The sequence below is a fragment of the Lonchura striata genome, chromosome 26 (assembly GCF_050655825.1).
Source record: "Lonchura striata isolate lonStrDom1 chromosome 26, ASM5065582v1, whole genome shotgun sequence".
Lineage (NCBI taxonomy): Eukaryota > Metazoa > Chordata > Aves > Passeriformes > Estrildidae > Lonchura > Lonchura striata.
In genome coordinates this window covers 9,539,628-9,558,362 of record NC_140728.1, presented here as the reverse complement: position 1 = coordinate 9,558,362, position 18,735 = coordinate 9,539,628, and the positions used below count along the sequence as shown (strand labels likewise).

The window sequence follows — 18,735 nt, the reverse complement described above, 5'->3', positions numbered from 1 at the left end:
TGAGCACACAGGCCAATGTTTAGGCTGAACCAGATCCATGAGCATCTTCCCAGTTCCAAGCTGACCCAGCTTGGAAGGCATTTACCTGGTGCTGACCTCCAGAAGCATGTGTGTGGCAGCATCCCCATGAGCTCATCCAGCTCAGAGCTCGGAGCCAGGCAGATGCTCAGTGGGACTGACACAGAGCTCGGCACTGGGTGGATGCTCCAGGGCTGGAGGCAGCACCGAGGAAGGCGGGAGGAGACAGTGCTGGGAAATCAGAGAACCGACCAGGAGAAGGCCATGGTAGGAACCAGGCTCACCAGCATTCCTGCCCTCCCCTCGGTGATAGGCAATATCTTGGGGAGGGGATGCAAAGGGACAACTTAGGAGCATATGGGGGCCTGGCAGGGGCAGAAAGCAGCTGAAAATCAAGGCCCCCTCTCCCAGGTTAAGAATCACTGCCCCCTCGCTGCCCCCCATACTATGCGGCCTTGGGGGATGTTCCCACCGTTCACTCCCCTGCCTGCACACCCAGTGGGGAAGGGGCAGCACATCTCCCCGGCTCTCGGTCCGCGGCCAGTGGACTGAGGGAAGCAATCCTAGCTCAAATGCTCGGTCTGAGGGTAAAGCCGGGGCACAGCAAGTCCCCCCTCCAACCCAAGTCGGGGTGAGAATGACATGCCCCAGCTCAGACTCAACCGAAGGTAAATGAGGGAGCTCAGCACACCCTGACTCAGACACCCCCTCCAAGGGGTAACAGGGTGGGAGACAAAGCACCCTCGGTACGAGTCAGTCCCTTCCGGGGGAGGGGGCAGAGCATCCCCCGGGGCACGGCCGGGCTGAGCATCCCTACTGCGGCACCGCCCGGGGGGCAATGGGGAGCATCCCCAGTAGGGATGTGGGGGGAGGAGGGCAGAACATCCCCGGGGGGTGGCAAAAACGGCAGAGCCCGCCGAGTCTGGCCCCACCAAGGGGGCTGAGCATCCTCTCGGGGGGCAGCAGAGCATCCCCGGGGGAGGCAATACGAGCAGAGTCCTCCGGGTCTGGCCCCACCGCGGGGGCTGAGCACCCCCCGGGAGGCCCCACGGGGGTCACGGGGGCCGAGCTGGCCCCGGGCGGCCCCGCGCGGGGCCGAGCATCCCCCGTGGGCAGCGCGGCCCCGCCCGCACTCACCGCCCGCCGAAGTCGCTGGAAGCCGCCGCTGCCGCCGCTGCCGCCCCGCCCCGCCCCGCCCACTGCGTCACCGTCCCCGCCTGGCCCCGCCCCGGGCGGGCCGCCCCGGGGGGGCGCGGGTCGGGGGTCGGGGCGGGAGCGGGGGTCCGCCCGGGGGCAGGAGCCTCCCCGGGGACAGGGTCCCCTGGGGAAGGGGAGGAACCCCTCCCCCCCTTTGAGCCTTAAACGACTTTCAGGAGCGACAGAAATCCCCCCAGGGGAACTCTCTTTGAGGGCAGAAATTCCCCCGAGGGGACACAGAACCCTGAGGTGGGGCAGAAATGCCCCTGTGGGAGTAGGAAACTCTCTTGTGGGGAAAGTTCCTCCTTGGGGGAGGTACAAGAATGCCCCTGGAATGGGCATAGAACTCTCCTGGGGGCAGGAACAGGTTTATAAGTCCCCATACGGGCAGGACTCCCCAGGGGTTTTGTCCAGCCCTGGAGGGAGGGAGGCAGGAGCAGGCCTGGGCTGTAGGGTGTCCCAGGCTCTGGGTGCCTGTCCCCCCCACCTTGTGAGGAGCAGCAATGGGGGCAGGCACTGACCCCCAGACTGCCCCAGCCCCCTCCTCAGCCTGCAAGGCTCAGTTCTGAGCCCTGGAGAGATGAGATGTTTCACCTTGGGCTTCCCTCAAGGATGTCTTCAGCATCATAAATGGCTTTTGGGGCAGAGGGCATCCATGAACTTCAGCGGGGGCAGTCAAAAGCCCACCCTGCTCCATCATCCTGCCCTCAACAGGAGCACCCGTCACAAACAATTAATTTAGGGGCCTTGGAAGTACAACCCCTAGCACAGCCTTTGGGATCCCTCAGCAGTCCTCACCCAGCCTACCAACGAGGAGCTCCTTTTGTGACCCCACTGGGAACAACTGGGATCAGCAGCATCATCACAGAGCAGCACCTTCCTCTCTCCAGGAAGGACATCAAGCTCATCCTCAGGATCTTTGCTGGAGGACCCTGGGGAACGTCTCACATAAATGTCTCCGTCTCACCAGAGGAGGGAGTGTGCTGGATCCGCCCGCTGGCCAGACTCAGGAACAACTGCCTTCACTCCCAAGAACATTTCATCTCTTTTCCACATGCTAGAGTTTTTTAAGCCAAGACAAGCTTCACTTTTTAAAAATAATACTGTGATACAGTTCTCAAATAACAATGATGAATAGGATAATTCAAGGAAAACATTTTCAAGTAAAGAGGTGAGGGCAGCCAGGAGCACCAGGATCTAGTTTATTGACTGCCATCCACATTAATTTGTATCCATTGCCTTAAGAACAGATGGATTAGGAGTAGCCTTTCTATCAAGGAATGGCCTTTCCTGCCTGGGAAGATGAGAAGTTTTCTCAATCAAATGTGCTCCTTGCTGGTAGAATGCTCTTTGTGTATTTAAGAAACGCTGAGAGAAATAGGGTCAGGCAGGGAGTTTATGGACATACCAGCTCCTGGCCATGCTTGGGAAGCAGAAGGAATGTGGATTTCTTGGATTTTTCCATATTCCATGCTTTATCCTGCACTGGAGAGGCCCAAGAGCTGACACCACAGCTGTGAAAACATCTCACTGTCATTCCATTCATCTGCTGAAGTTTTGTAGGAAAGGGGCACAAGTGGGAATGCAGCACTCTGGAGTGTTCAGAGCCATTGAGGGAGAATGGGGCAGGGCTGGGCTCTTCAGTCACTGTGTAAACCCCAAAGGAGGGGAGCAGGATTCCAGCAGCCTGCCCAGTTTATCCCAGGACTGGGCAGGACTCTCAGCCAGCTCCTGGCAGTGCCCAAATCCCCTTGTGAGCAGGGCACAAGCCATCAAGGGGACACAGGCCCCAAAATCTCCATCAGACTCTGGGCTGCCAATCACAATTTCCCTTTGCAGATCCTCTGGTACCAATTCCTCCCCCATGGGGTGCCACCACTCCTTCAGCAAGCTCTGAGAACTCATTTCAGCCCTCAAAATTGGCAAATGCAGTTTACGGCTGGGGGCCACCCATCCCTGCTCCCACCACAGAGGTGTGGGTGGCACTGGGAGGCCGTGATGTGGGCTGTGCATGGCCACTGCTCTGTGGGTGTCTCCTGGGAGTGTTTCAAATCCTCTGAAATCATCAGTATAAACTCTGCCAACACTGTCTTTTTAGTGTCAGTGGCATAACTTTATCCTTGGCCCAGAGTGTGTGTGGCCAACAGAGTTCCAGCCTCCACACAAACAGAAATACAAAACCTTTTCACATGTTTACAGTTTATACATTTTCAGAAGAAAAAGAAAAAAAAAAAAGAAAGAAAGAAAACCCCAAACACACAAAAAACCCCAAACTTCATTTGGTCTAAATTCCATAATTCTCTTATAATTCTCTTTCATTTAATCCTGTTCTATCCTCTACCAGTTACTGATTTCTAACTTCATATCTTAATTAGTCCATCTTTTTAGTATCTCCGACTTTGGAAAGTAGGAACTTTTAACACAAAGATGGAGTCTTTGTTCACATCTTCTTTATCTTCTGGTTTCTGCAAAATATCCTTGTAGTTCATAAATTCAACATTCCAGATGTCCAACCTCACCAATATGTTCTTCTCTCCCAGGCTTTGTTCACTGAAGTATATCAGACTTAGTTTATCAAAACTTCAATGTCAGTACTTTTCCCAATCTGTGTTCCTATGGAAGTGGCTCAAGGCAAGTTTTCTAAATGCTGGAAAAGAGTAATTTAAAAATTACACACTATTTATTATTTATATATAGGTTATAATTAAAGTAATTAATTTAAAAGTTAATTAAAACCATTAACTTTTTTTTTATTTAAAAGTTACATTGTTTCTAACAGGAGAGTGCATCAGGGCAATAATCTCAGAACTCCTCTTTACTGGGAGCACTGGGGGGGCTGCAGTCACTGCAGAACCCTTTTTACTGGGGGGCCAATTGCCTCAGAGACCCTCCCGACTGGGAGGATGGGGGGAATCCCTTCAGAGCCCCTCCTTACTGGGATGACTGGGAAGGGCAAATATCTCAGAGCCCCTCATTCCTGGCAGGACTGGAGAGCGAAATTACCTCAGGGGCTGTCGTTACAGGGAGGACGAGGGGGCAATTCCCTCAGAGATCCATGTTCCTGGGAGAACTGGGGACCCACTTACTTAGAGGCCCTCGTTACTGGGAGCACTGGGGAGCCAGCATCCTTTAAGGCCTCTGCGGCTGGGAGGACGGGGGGCGGTTCACCTCAGCGACCTCAGTACTGGGAGGGCTGGTGTGCGTGAGGGGTCCCCCCAAGCGCCCCGGTTACCGCGAGGGCGCAGGCACCGCACAGACCCTCGGTACTGGACGGAACCCTAATGGATCTCCCATTACTGGGAGGACTGGGGAAGGCTGGAAGTCCCTCAGGTCCCCTGTTAATGGAGAACTAGGAGGGGGCAGTCCCTCAAACACCCCCATTATGGGAGGGGCAATTACTTCACAGATCTTCATTACTAGGGGAGCTCTCCTCAGGGATCCCCTTTACTGGGAGGGAACTCCTGAAGTGCCCTTGTTAGTGAAAAGACTGTGGAGGGAAGGAGAAACCCCCAGGGCTCCTCAGCACCGAGGGAGGGGGAAGCGCCTCAGGGTCGCTGGCGGCGCTGCGGGGCGCCGCCCTCAGCGCTGGTGACGTCAGCGGTGACGCGGCGGCGCGCGCTGTCGCGCGGCTGACGCGCGGGGCGGGCGCTGTGGCGCTGTGGCGCTGTCCCCGCGGGGCCCGGCCGGACATGGCCCCGCGCGGCCGCCCCGCCGCCGCCGCCATGCCCCGCAGGGCCGCCCGCAAACGCCTCAAGTTCCGCGCCGACGACGTGTGCTCCGAGCGGGGTGAGAGCTGGGCCGGGCCGGGCCAGTGGCGCCGGGCCTGGGCTGCGATTGAGAGAGGCCGGGGCTGATGAGGGGAGCGGGGGCTGTGAGGGAAGGCGGGCCTGAGGTGAGCCGGACCGAGCTTGGCGCTGCTGGTGCACGCCGGAGAGGAGCCCTGGGCCCGCATTAGGGCCTGGAGGAGGAGTAGTTAAAGAGCCTGGGCTTGGCCTGGGCGAGGGGGATGAGGGAAAGAGCACAGTCCAGTCTCGCCTAGGAGTGAGCTGGGCCCTCTCGGGTCTGTGCAGGCAAAGAGCCGCGTCCAGGAGGGATCCCCCAGCAGGGTTCTGGACGGATGTGTGGAAATTAGCCCTCTTTGCCTGTGGAGGAGGAGCCTGAGACCAGAGGATCAGCCAGGCTCGAGTTGGGCTGTGTGAGGGAGAATGGGATTATCACTGGCTGAGGTATTGGGAGAAGGAGAATTGCGCTGGGCTGGCTGGGGGCGTGGGTCCCTGAGCCTGATAGACCGATGGTCTGGAGTAGAGACTTCCTGGGGACTCCTGGCGTGCATGTCTCTGCTGAGGCTCATTTTCCTGCTTGTACATCTCCCCTTTGAGTCTCTGCTCCTCTGGGGACTGTTCACTTTAGTCATCGTGACTCTTAGCCCTTTTGTCCCATCCCCATAATCCCTAATCCTTCTGACCCGTTTCCCCCTCTCTGCAGTGACGGTGGCAGATTATGCCAACTCAGACCCAGCTGTTGTGAAGTCTGGGCGGGTGAAGAAAGCTGTGGCCAACGCAGTGCAGCAGGAAGGTGAGTCTGCCCTGGGGCCCCTGGCTTTCCCGTGCTGCCTTCAGGTTTTGCTCTGCATGACATAGGAAACTCTTCCTTAAACTGAGAAAATGTGTGTCCTTTAGTGCTGAAAATGAGCCCGTGATACTCTGTAGACAATCAGGTGTTAAGAGCTTAGGATGTTTCGCAGAAAGCCTGCTGCAAGAATTGCTGAGTCTTTGTTAGTGCCTGAAATGGAAAGGCTTTGGTGTCATCTCCTGCTTGAGGTAGAAAATAATGTTATAAAAGTCTTTATTACTTTATTACCACATATAAAATTGTAGATAACTTTATTAGCAGGTAAAGTTCTTTGCTGGGGGAGTAAGGTTGTGATAGGTTTGTCAAACATGTTGCGAGGAGGTCTTGGGAGGGTGTTGCTATATTTTTTGGTGAACTTTGTAAAGAAGGAGTTTTCCTGGAAAGGTAGTGCAATATTTTGTTATCTACTTCTGCCTTGTCTGGGAGCTTTTTGAGCTAACATGTTCCACTTGCTTGAGAAATGGTGATGTTTAGGCCTTTTAAATGTAGCTGATCACATGTCTTGGAGGTAGATGTTGTGTTGACAGTGATGACTGAACTTTTCATAAAGGGAAAAAACTCTTGGTTTGCTGCTGAAATCTTGCACTGCTGGAGGCAGTGTGCACTTGGCATGAGTGCCTGTTAGGGGCAGTGGTGCTCCTGTTCATCCTCTTCCACTGCTGCTTCTAAAGCTTTTAAGATCAGGGCACCTCCCTCTTTTGTGGCCTCGTTTGTTTGGGGCCCTCCCAGTCCCACTCCTGTTCACCTATCTGTGTTCTGTCTCCTTGAGGCAAAGTCCAGCACTTCAGCATCATGCTGGCAAACTGCTGGTGTTCCGTTCTCCCTGCCCCCAGCATCATCTGCTTCATCCAGTTTATCCCCTTTCCTGCTGTTTCTGGCTCACCTCCACCTCATCCTGGTGCCTCCAGGACACAGCAGTTCCGTGCCCACCTCTATCGCAGGTCTTTGAAGTGCAGTCTCAGGGGTTTCCCCTCCGGATTCAGGGATTCTCAGAATCTCTCCTCCCCAGCCCCAGGGCTGTGCTCCAACTTTATCTGGTGCAGCCATGACCGTGCTGCAGCCTTATCAGGCCCAGCCTTATCTGTGTGTCTCGGGGTGCCACACGTGGGGACAGGAGCCCCAGCCTTTGGCCTTGCTGCCCTCCAGAAACTTGGCTCAGAGTGAACTCTGTGCTGGGTGTGACCACAGTGGCCGGGGCGCTTCCCACAGTGAGCATCCAATGGGAGCTTCACCTTCATTGGCAGGGGAGCCACGCCCAGGAGGAATTTTTCTGGGCTTCCCTCTCCCCCATTCTAAGGCCCAGGATGGGAGGATTTCAACAGTAAGGTGAAGAGAGGGTGCCTCTGCAGGATTGCAGTGCAGCCATTCACTGCTCAATGGACTCATGCTGTTGACTCAGAGGTTGACTTTTCCTTAGGAGAGTGGGGTGTACCCCAGTCAGAGTCCCTGTCAGTTTTGTCTTCTCTTGCTTGGCTGTATTTGATATCCTAACTCACTGTCTTTGTGTTGCCACCTATTTCGCTCTCTTTTTACCTATAAAAGGTCATGTGGAGAGAGCAGTGGTGGAAACAACGGCCATGAATACATCCAGGTGCCAGGAAAACATACAGTTTACAGAACAAACTGTGCAAAGTGAGGTAGAACTGGTTTAGCAAAGCACTGAGGTGTGTCTAGTGAATGAGTACAATCAAGCCCTGTTTGAAGACTGTCTTTTCATCTGCTGTCTTTTCATTATAAAACCCTGTTTGGTGATTAGAAATGAGAATATTTTTCACTTGAGTTTATGTTCAGTTTCTTGTTTGTTTTTCTGCTACTCTGTCTCTGTGATTCAAACAGCACATTTTGCTCTTCAGTGTCTCTGGTGACTGTAGTGTCTGGAACTGGGATGTCTAAAACCTTCCTGGCCTTCAGTATGTGCTGAGTAGAAAATGTTTTATTCTTCACCTAGTTTGTTGGGTTGAAATTCAGCTCTTGAATGAATTTCACAGCCTATTTGCAAAGCCTTTGTGCTGCTGTGGTAGTGCCTCACACAGCTGTAATGTAGGACCACACCTTTCTTTTTCCAAGACTATCATTACTGACTTTCATGTGAATTTTTCTACCCTAATGAGCCCTCAGTTTACAGATCGAGTTTTAAAAATAATATTTCTAAAAAAGGATATGTCTAAACATGTCCCCAGATACAGGAAACAAGCAGCCCCAAGCTACAGCTGACTCAACTGGCAGTTTTCCTCACTAGGCCAGAGCCTTCCCCTTCACTAAATTCCAGGCTAAGTGGAACTCCTGGGCTCTTGACACTGAGTTCCAGCCCCAGTAGATTGTGTCATCGGCCACAGGACAGTTGTCCTGCTGCAAAGGGAGTTAGTCTTCTCCATGCTCATAAAACAGTTCCAGAACAGGTGCTGGCTCCAGGCTGAACATGGCCATGCAAGGCAATTCGGCTGTTTAGGGAAACTGGTTGCCCCTTAGAAAGAGCCCGTTGTTTTATTTGGAGTTGTAAGTAGCTTCAGCTAAACCAGTGGGATCTGCATAATGTGCTGGTAGTCATCCTCTTTGTTCATTATTTAAAACAAGCAGCTGAATAATTATGTTTCCCATTCATTCACCCCTGCTAATCTTTCTCTGACAAGGTAATCCTTGAGGTCAGGATTTACTTGCTTGTGTCACTCACCAGAAAGCTTTAAGGCAGTGGTTCCACTGAAACATCTCCTGAACTTGGATCACCTTTTCCTCTCTGCTGTTGTACTTACTGTTGTTTTTCATTCCAGTAAAATCCCTGTGTGGTTTGGAAGCATCCTGTGTCCCTACTGAGGAAGTTCTCTCCGTGTCAGGAGAGTCCTGTGACAGCAGTGATGAGATGGATACCAAGGAGAGCATCAACGGGAGGGCTGCCTCGAGGAAAAAGAAGAGCAAAAGGCACAAAGGTGTGGTCATCTGCTGTCTTGGGGCTCTGTGGGCTCCTGCTGCAGGTCCAGTGTAGGGCATGCTTATGCTGGGGATTTACAGGATTGTCATGGGGCTCCTGGAGCATTCTGGAATTTTAGTGTGCACAAAGAAATGCCAAGAGCTTAGTCACTTGTAAATCTGCTAGCACTTGGTCACAGGAGCTGTATTTGCACAGAGGCAGAGCTTGGGGCATGAAATCAGAGCCTGAGAGCTCCTTGCTTTTAACAAATATCCCCTCAGCCTTGGAAAACAAACACTGCTCTTCCAAAGTTGTGCAACTTTGCCACTGGCTGTGTTGCTTCACTGAACATGGGCTGGTGGCAGCAGGTTTGCTTTGGGGTTGAAGTGCTGCTGTCCATGATGCAGTTGTTGGCAAAACACAAGCTCTGTTTCCAGTGTATTTCCAAGGCTGTGATTTGTTACAAATGGGTTAAAAGGCCTCTTTTTTCAGCAAGGAAGTGCATTTGATCCTAGTGGCAGCTTAATACATTCATTCAAGAAAGATGTATCCTTCAGCACTTGCACGATGTGCAACTCCATAGAAATCCATTGACAATGCAGTGTAAGCATCAAACAGTTCTGCTGGACTGGGAAACCCTGCAGAAGTTTCTAGTAATGAGTTGCTTCCAGGTTGAGAAGCAAATTTTAACCAGTTTTCTTGAGCTTAATAGCAATTATGTAGCACATGATCATCCATCCACCACAGACTGAGGGTGGACAGCACTCCTCTGGGAAGGAAGTTAAAAGAGGTTAACCTCTTTTATTAAGGCATCCTTCAGAATCCTGGCAAAATAATCTCTGAGCAGCTGGAGCTATGAGTCTGGAAATACACTATTCTGTTCTACCACAGCCTTGTCTTGTTTCTGCTACATGTTTAGGGAGGAAAAAATGGTGATAGAATAGTGATGCTCCCAGCTGCCCTCTAGGTGATGCCTCCAGCTGCCCTCTGAGTTCAGCAGTGTGGAGTTTGATGGCTTCTTAAGCCAGAGCTGACCCAGCAAAATGGGTGTAGCAGCCCATTGTGGGTGTGCCTGCCATAAATCTGAAGTGCTGTGGGGAAGGGATCACATCCAGAGCTTTCTTTGGCAAGTATCACATGAGGATAAAGAACTGCCCTTAGTATTAACCTGCTGTCTCGGGGTTAGATCTGGCACCCTCAAGTTCCCAAACACCTCTTCTATGCCAGAGACCTCACAGCAGCTTTTCCTATTAGCACTGTGCATAAGTTGTGTTTTCCTTCTCTCTTGTTAACCTTTCTAATGCTCAGTGCTGTTCACCTACTTATATTCCTTAAAAATATTTTTTACTCCTAAAGTTGGAGCAATGTCTGTGGAAAAAATCGTGGTGTAAACTACAAAACACTTCAGGAATTAAAGGAGTGTGAGCCCACAGTTCTGACATGTCTGAGAGGAAGAACAGGCTATTCTCTCCATCTGAATTGCATTAAAAGTTCCCATCCAAGAAGCTTTAATGAAATTAAGAGATTTAAGAAAAGAAGCTGATTGCCAGATGCAGAACAGAATTTCCCTTCCTGACAGAGCTCCTACCAAAATATTGTGACCACTGGAACAAAGACCTGACAAGCCTGGCAGTACCAATGATCAAGGTCTTAATGTGTGAAGCTATTTTAGTGTCCTGTTGAATGTGCCCTTTCCATTAAAAATGCAGGAACTGGGCCCTTCTTTATATAAAGTTGCCTCTTTATTTGACATGCAATTTTTGTTTCTCAACCTGAGTGTGGTATTTCAGCTATGCCAGGATCAGGCATCAAAAGAGGGTCCAGAAAGGCTTTGTGGTTTCCATCCTCACTCACTTGGACAAGATGCTGAACAGAATGACCTAATTTTGTATGCTTTGAGCTGAGCTGCTGGATTAGAAACCTCCAGAGAACCCTTTCAGCCCGAATTCCTTCATGAATCTGCCACTCTGCCCATTTGTGCAGCAGGGCTAACAGTGGCAGGTGTCCGGCACAGGGGAGGTGTCGTGGCTGTGTGGCCGCTGATGGGAGCAGGGAGCAGGGCCGCTGAGGCTGTGCAGACTGGGCTTTCCCTGTGTGTGTAAGTCAGCAGCCCAGCTCTGCTGCCAGGTGTGCAGCACATATCTCTGGGTGGGAGCTGGTGCAGATGGTGCAGATTCCTGCACTAATACACCCTTGTTGCCTTTAGAAGATGCCGAAGGGGGAGGAGGAGAGGAATATCCCATCGACATCTGGCTGCTCCTGGCTTCCTACATCCGCCCTGAGGACATCGTCCGGTTCTCTCTGATCTGCAAGAAAGCCTGGACTGTCACTTGCACTGCTGCCTTTTGGACCAGACTCTACAGAAGGTGAGACCCTAGAGGGTTTTAAAACTGGTTGTGGGAGGTTTCAGTAGAGAGCAGTTCTCTGCAGAGCTGGAAATAAGGGAATAATTCCCTGTAGGCCTGGGCCCTGTGTTTGCATGTTGACATGGTGATGTGGTCTTCTTTTGTGTGATATTCTTATCCCTCAAAGTCAAGCTAGGAGATCTGGAGTTGTTCAGCCTAGAGAAGAGAAGGCTTGGGGAAAACATCCCTGTGGCCTTAGAGTACTTTAAGGGGGCTTATAAAAGGGAGGCAGAGGGACTTTTTATATGGGTGGGTCATGACAGGACAAGGAGTAATGGTTTTAAACAGGGCAAAGGGCAGGGTTAGATTGGATGTTAGGAAAAAATTCGTATTGTGAAGGCAGTGAGGTCCTGGCACAGACTGCCCAGAGGAAATGTGGCTGTCCCATCCCCAGTAGTGTCCAAGGCCAGGTTGGAGCACCCTGGTATAGTGAAAGTTGTCCCTGCCCATGGCAGGGGATGGAATGAGCTGAGCTTTAAGGTCTCTTCCAACCCAAACCATTATAAGAGTTTTAATATTATACCTTCTTTGGGTCTGGAAATGGATCTTTGTGGTGTATTCCTGTATGTTCCCAGTAAAATCTCAGGGTTTTGTGTCCTTTTCTGCTTGCCATGGCCCAACACTTGTATATATCAACCTCTCCAAGTATGTATGGCATGGTCAGTGCTGAAAGGCAAACATCATTGATGGACAACTTGCCCTGCTCTAATCACAGCCACCTCCCTGTAATTTGGGGATTTTGGAGCTGTACAGTGACAGGAGTAAGTGAAAGCAAGGAGGGCAAAGGGGTGGTCAACACTTGATACAAATCCTTCTGTCCCAGTACATGCCACTGGGATATTCCTTCAGGAGAGAACATTTTCTTTACAGCTCTACCTGTTGCCCAGGAGGCACAAGCAGGAGGGGCACAGAGTAGAGGGCAGCTGTGGTCATCCTCACGCCTGGTTTTTAGTGTGACATTCCCTAGCAAAGGCTCCTTTGGAATGTGATCAAGGAATAGCCCTTGAGTGCAGGTGTGCAGGCTGCTCAGGCAGTGCTGAGAGCTGCAATCAGCTCAGCTGGGAGTCCCTGGGAACCTGCAGCAACCTCCAGCCCTTTGTGCAGCCTGGCTGGTCTCTGGGCAAACTAGAAATTATTGGGAATTGTAGGATGTGTGACCTGCGTGGTGCAGGTCAGGGCTTTGAGGCTGCCATGTGGTGTCCTGTCAGCAGCACAACCCCCTCACAGCCCTCAGGGTTGACCAGTGTCCTGTGGTCAGTCAGATGTGGAGTTTTCCCCTGACATGGCTCTGTCCCTGCCGTGCCCTGGCTGTGCCCTGGAGCTGACACCATTCCCGTGGGTTCTGCAGGCACTACAGCCTGGACGTGTACCTGCCCCTGCGCCTGCGCCCCGAGTCCATGGAGAAGCTGCACTGCCTGCGCGCCTGCGTCATCCGCTCCCTGTTCCACATGTACGAGCCCTTCGCCGCCCGCCTCTCCAGGAACCCCGCCATCCCAGACAGTACTCCCAGCACTTTAAAGAATTCCAGAGTAAGTGGCATCACTCGGAAACTGGGATTTGTCTGAGGTGTTGCTGTTTCTGTTTGGTTTGGTTTTTTCTTTCTAGAAGAAAACCAGATGATGGGGAGATGGTCACCAGTGAAGCTGAGGTATAGGATGGTCACTAACTGGATATTCTCAGTGGGATTTGTAAAAGTGGGCTGGTTACTTGTACCTGTAGAGCTACTCTTTGGACTTCTGCCTAAGTCCTGCACTACACCATCTTAACCAGCAAAATGGCCCTGGTATCACTGGATATCAGAACTGCCAGGGATGTTTGCAGCTTCCCTTCCTCTGATCAAGGCTCCATAGGATCATCTTTTATATGTTTTGCTTTATTCTGACACTCTCTGCCAGAGTACATCTCTCTGTAACAGGCCTCTGGAGAGCTCAGGAGTGACACTGATGCCAGGAGTTGTGTCACTCTGCTTTCCTGCAGGTCATCCAAGGTCTGGTGTGTGGGTGAGGCAGGGTGGTGATGCTGGGGTGAGCATGGCAAATGTGCAGAGCCAGTGTCTGCTTTGGGACTGGGCTGCACTGTGGTGTGGGCAGGTAATTCCCTGTGCTATCACAGCTTGGAGCACTTGCATATCATTATTGCTGTTGACCATTAACTCTGAAATGCCTTTGTGTCTCTTGTTGGGTTTTAACTTGCAACTGGCTGATACTTTGTGAACAGCTTAAGCAACAATGTGAATTCTCCACCCTCCAAAGCTTAGGTCAAAAACCTGTTGAATGAGGTTTTTGGAGCCAAACTGAAGTGGGTTTCATTGAGGAGTTGTTCTTTCTTTTCTATGCAAAATAGAGGAGCTTCATCTATCTGTACATGACATCCCACCTTTCTTCCTTCCTCTCCCTGTCACAGGCTCTCATAGGGTCAGGGAGCATCCAGCAGCACACAGGAAGTGGTGCTGCAGCACAAGGAAAAGCACATGGCTCTGTGGTCTTATCTCTGCATCCAGAGCTCCTCATTTTCTTCCTGAGTCCCCAGGCTGGGGATCTTCATTCGTACCAACTGAAAAAGCAAGACACTCTGAAGAAATTCCAGTAGTCCTGAGCCCAAGCTCCCACTGCTCATGGCTGTAGGAGCTGGAACCCCGAGGTGGTGCTGGCAGGGTCGACATTTTGGGAGGATTCCTGGTGACATCATAACGGCTTTGGTGTCCACTGCTAGTGCTTCTCCTGTACTAACAGTTGGAGGAGGATCCTTTAAGTACAGTCTTTCATTGTTCACCTTTTAAAAAAGGAAATTAAATGGGGACGAGACTCTGTCAGAGCAGTAGAGGTTTGACCTAACCCCTTGCAGCATGAAAGAGCCACCCTGAGTCTGGTCTTGCTGTACTACTGCACTGCAGGACTCTGAGCTCCACTTGTGTGATTGTACACACAAATTCCATTCAGCACAGAAGGTTTGGAGGAGGACCTGGCATTGCCTCCCCACGTTCTGGCTTTCCTGGGCTTTGGTTGTACCTTTGTGGGTTGCTGACACTAACGGCAATGCCTACCTAAAGTGCATGTGGCTAGAGGAGAGCCCAGCCCCGGGTGTGATCCAACCTAGCTTTTCCTCTTTAATTTCCTTTTTTCTTTCCCTAGCCTAGCTTGTGTGGGACACTGGAGCCGTTATGGTGTCAGCAGAGGTGTTTGCCCTTTAAAGACACCCCATTATTTTGGGCGGAGCGGCAGCCGCACGGCGCGTCTGAAGGGCAGGACGGCTGACCCGAGGACGACATCCTCTGCCCCTTAGGAGGTACTGACCTTTTGTGCTTCACTACTTGCCATGACCAAACAGGTTGCTAGACCAGGCTGCCTCTGCAGGTGAACTACAAATGCCACTGATGGTGGAGTTGAACTCAGCAGCATCTGCTGCTCATCTGAGTTAAAAGATCTGGAGAATGTTTTTATTGGAAAAAAACTGAGGGCTGCTTCCTCCCAGGTGGAGGTTATTCCATGCATGTTTCTGAGCTTTACTCCACAGAGCTTTGTTGTTCACCTTATTGTGGAGAAGATTGTGGAGAAAAAAGGTCTTTTAATGACTCGTTTATGGATGTGACTCAGAGTTGAAGCAGAGGGTCTTGTATCCCCTTTGGTCTTTTCAGAGCCCCTGTGGTGGAGGCTGGCTCTGGCTTCACTTTATTAGGATCACTCCATCCTGGAATGAAGTTAAATATGTACTTTGCCCTGCAACCCAGTCAGGCCTTCTCTCTTCAGGAGAGACTGTGTATGGATCACAGGGAGTTCTCTTTACCCACATTATTCCTCCTTTTCCTGCTGACACTGATGAAAGATAAGACCAGCTGTGGTGGGCTGGCATCTGTGGTGTGGAAAAGCTTTGTGGGATGGCTGGACTGACTTGCCAGGTTCTTTCCTTGGCTGTTGAAGGCTGGTTGCTTGTACTGTGACTGGTAGGCAGGGATTTCCCTTGTACAGGAGTTTTGCTGAGCCTCCTGCTCCAGAACAAGCTCCTGGGCTGGAGCCTGTGTCACATACAGTGATAACCAATTGAAATTGGAGCAGTCGTGGTGTATGTCTGCATGACAGGGCAGTGCTGGTGACTTCTGAGGCTATTTGAAGCTGGTTTCTCATTTTCCTTTGAAAAGGGACAGAAGGTTGGTCAGACTGTGCTGTCCTGGCAGTGGTTTTGGACTCGAAATTATGACAGTGCTGGTAATGGCAAGGTCACGGTCTCCATTTGACTCCACAATGGCTTAGGAATTTCTTCATCCATCACCTCATAGCTCTTGTAGTTGTCTTTGTATTTCCCTCTGGATCCTTTCCTTCTCAATCCTTATTCTGTTCTCTGTTGTTCCTCACTTTAACCTTGTTTGGAACCCAGTTTAATGGGAGCTGCTGCTTGCTGGAGGGAATGGGTGAATCTGCACTACTCATACCTGCCCTAGGAAAGGGATAAATGGCACATCAGGATTTTGCTGTTTGGCACATCAGTGACTACGTGTTGCATGAGGAGTTGGCCAGTTTGAGACTGGGAGATCTACACTGCTGAGATGGTTCTTTGAACACAATTAATTTGAATAAGTGACTCCTAATTGCTCCTATGTAATTGTGTTTTCAATTGGAAGCCTTTATGATCTGTTAAAACTTATTTGAAGTGGTGCTTCTAAGGGTTTCATAATTTTGTATCTCTTTTTTTCCACTTCAGTGTCTGCTTTTCTGGTGCAAAAAGATTGTGGGGAACAGGCAAGAAGCAATGTGGGAATTCAACTTCAAGTTCAAAAAGCAGGTATGAAAGAACAAGATCAGCTGTGACTTTTGTTTGAAGCAGAAGTTATTTTTCTGGGGGTTAGAAGGGAAGTGGAAACTTTTTCCATTCAGAAAATAAATGCAAACAGATTCCCATGGTAAACTAAAAAGCGCATTGTGGAACTACACTCAGTTTTCAGTCTGTGTTCCCAAGACATTTAGAATCCCACATTTTTAATTCCTCTGTTGGTATCCTTTCCCTGCTATAAGCTGTGGATCATCACTACTGATTGCTACTGAAAACCAGACTGTTTGACTGCAGTGGTCAAAATGTTGACCAAAATCTGAAACTTCTTGTTATGCCATTGCCAAGATTTCTCAGAGAACTGAAGACAGCCTGCAATGTCAGGGAAAGCCTCCAGTAGTGGGTGTTGGGAGAAGCCAGTAATTTCAGGCAGCCTTGAGAATTGTGCAGCTTTCCCCTCTAAAGAAATGGTCCTGAAAATTGCCCACCCTGAGTGATGGCATTTTGTTGTGACACTTCGCCCAAATACCTGGGGAGGAGGAGAGACCCTGCCAGGCCACACTGGGGAGGAGCAGCCAAACCCAGCAGAGGTTCCTGCTTTGCTAAATTGGTCTCTCTTTCTTTCAAGTCTCCCAGATTGAAGAGCAAGTGTTTCAAAGGTCTCCAGCCCCCAATCCAGTATGAGGAAGTGCACACAAATCCAGATCAGGATTGCTGCCTGCTGCAGATCACCACCTTCAACTTCATCTTCGTGCCAATCGTCATGGGCATGACCTTCACCTTGGTAAGTGGGCGAAAGCTGCCAGGCTTTGCAGATGAGGTTCCTGTAAGGACATGAAGAGGGCAACTGGAATCTCCTGTGTTGGAAGGGACCCACAGGGTCCCCTACTCCTGGCCCTGCACAGAACGACCCCAAGAATCCCACCCAGTGCCTATTTTGGGCTGTATAAATCTCACTGCTTTATCAGCAAACCAGTTGTGGGAATCATATGGTTAATAAAGAGAGGAAGTGCTCAGAATCTCAGTTTAACTTCTCCATTTCCATTGGCTCTTCCCTGTTGGGTGCAGTGAATAGAGAGGATGTAGAGAATCTGCCAGGAGTTGTGGTTGTGCAGTGTCTGGCTGTGTATCAGTTACCAGAACTGCGGCAGGTACAGGAGACAGGGAGCAATCTAAGTGGAGGTCTGCCCCTTACAGGAATATCTCTTTATGGTGGTAAATTCTGAGAAAAAAATACCACATGAGCAAACTCTTTGATTGTGTGTGTTTGGTCCCTGACTGGGAGTCAGGGTTTCAGAAGTGGCCAGTGCTCAGGAGAGGTTCGGTCTGGCCTGACTTAGGAGTTTGGCAGTAAGTTCCAGACTTCTCCTGACAGCCACTTGCTTCCAGGTTCACTTAGAATCAGTGTCATAAAATTACTTAGATTGGAAAATACCTTTAAGATTAAGTCCCCTGTGTCCACCCCTAACCCATGTCCCAAGTGACACATCCACAGGCCTTCTGAACACTGCAAGGGATGGTGATGCCACCACTGCCTAGGCAGTTCCAGTGCTCTCTTACAACCCTTCCAGCCTGATTATGTGGGGCTGCCAGCCAGACAGCTGGTTTGGATCCAGTGCTGTAGCCTTGAGAATGTGACTGTGAAACACCTTGTACAGTTCAGAGGAATGGATAAAGTTTAGAAGTGTCGTGTTGAGAGTTCTCTTGGTCACAGTGACTTTCTGAAGCAGCTCTGGTCTCCTCTCTTGCAGTTCTCCATCTCGGTGAGCACGGACATGCGGCACCACCGCGTGCGCCTGGTGTTCCAGGACACGCCCCTGCGCAACGGGAAGAAGCCACGCGTGGAGCAGGGGGTCCAGGTGGTACTGGACCCTGTGCACAGTGTCAGACTCCTGGATTGGTGGCACCCACAGTACCCCTTCTCCCCAAAGGCTTAGTGCTCTCCTGAGGCTGCAGGAGCCCACAGGGGACTTAATCTGGCAGGCTGAAGAGAATTTCTAGGAAACAGGAAATCCTATTTTTATTTCTGAAATAAATTCTGCAGTCTCCTTGCAAGTGGTTGAAGCTGCTGAGCTAGTTTGTATGTATATAACTTCTGGTCAGTAATGAACAGAGCTGAGTGTAAAGCAGAAACTATTTGTAAACACACTTTTATGTAAAATTGACATTTTATGATTTGAAAGGAGCTCCCTGGAACTGTTCATTTAAAATCCTTTTGGTGCTAATCAAAGTGGTCTTGTGTTCTCTTGTTCGGGAAGAAGTAGGAGGTTTTGCTTTCCAAGAACTTTCCTTTTTGCTTTCCAGGAACAATTAACAAACAAAATTCATGTTTGTTTTACTGCAGCAGGATTGTTTATGCACGGTGTGATATTTCAGTGTCTGAGAAGCAGTGATCAACAACAATCTTAATTCCCAGCCCAATAGATCCCAGTTTAAGGAAAGAAAAAGGCATAAGTGATGAAACAAAGGAATTACTTGAAAGAGGAGCTGTAAGGTGAAAGTCTCACTTGAATGGAAAGGTACTCAAGTTCTCACACTGGTGTTTTTCTTTGGAAAGAAGATCTAAACTTTTAAAACCAGAAGGTGCTTTTCAGAGAACATAAACAGGGAGGGAGAGGAGGGGATAAACTAAAATAACTGGAGCAGTAATGAAGGACTCTGTCTTTTCAAAGTGCAGTGTGGAAGTATTTCCTGTTGAAAGCCCTCCAGCAACCACTAATCTGACTTTTGACTAAATAAATTGATTTCTGTGAGGAAGACACAACTGTGAAACTTCCTGTGGCTCTGGGCTGACTGAGAAGTGAGGGGTGCAGCAGG

At 50.2% G+C, this 18,735-nt stretch overlaps 2 protein-coding genes across 15 annotated transcripts in view; one reads left to right on the top strand and one right to left on the bottom strand.

Annotated features, from left to right (window-relative positions):
• The window catches only part of PPFIA4 (PPFI scaffold protein A4), a 61,434-nt gene extending 60,201 nt beyond the window's left edge, over positions 1-1,233 (bottom strand). For all 13 annotated transcript variants that reach the window (XM_085561499.1, XM_085561500.1, XM_085561501.1 and 10 more), the window contains exon 1: positions 1,156-1,233. The gene's annotated coding sequence lies outside the window, so the exon portion shown is untranslated. The remainder of the gene's footprint in view (positions 1-1,155) is intronic.
• A 3,602-nt stretch (positions 1,234-4,835) lies between these two features.
• TMEM183A (transmembrane protein 183A) lies at positions 4,836-18,682 on the top strand. 2 transcript variants are annotated; one of them, XM_085561585.1, is made up of 8 exons: positions 4,836-5,001; positions 5,701-5,790; positions 8,616-8,771; positions 10,962-11,118; positions 12,506-12,686; positions 15,853-15,933; positions 16,547-16,702; positions 17,670-18,682. In XM_085561585.1, the coding sequence occupies exons 1-8, from the start codon at positions 4,905-4,907 to the stop codon at positions 17,853-17,855; spliced, it is 1,104 nt and encodes a 367-aa protein (XP_085417711.1). In that variant the 5' UTR covers positions 4,836-4,904; the 3' UTR covers positions 17,856-18,682. The 2 variants fall into 2 exon arrangements, with proteins under 2 accessions (XP_085417711.1, XP_085417710.1); XM_085561584.1 differs by having other exon boundaries at positions 10,959-11,118.
• The last annotated feature ends 53 nt before the right edge of the window (positions 18,683-18,735 follow it).

What these genes read in the sequence shown, in the direction of transcription:
- TMEM183A (XM_085561584.1), top strand. Translation starts at nt 4,905, where the DNA reads ATGGCCCCGCGCGGCCGCCCCGCCGCCGCCGCCATGCCCCGCAGGGCC. An exon ending in CGACGTGTGCTCCGAGCGGG is followed by an intron (nt 5,002 to 5,700) that starts GTGAGAGCTGGG and finishes CCCTCTCTGCAG; the next exon opens with TGACGGTGGCAGATTATGCC. An exon ending in TGGGCATGACCTTCACCTTG is followed by an intron (nt 16,703 to 17,669) that starts GTAAGTGGGCGA and finishes CCTCTCTTGCAG; the next exon opens with TTCTCCATCTCGGTGAGCAC.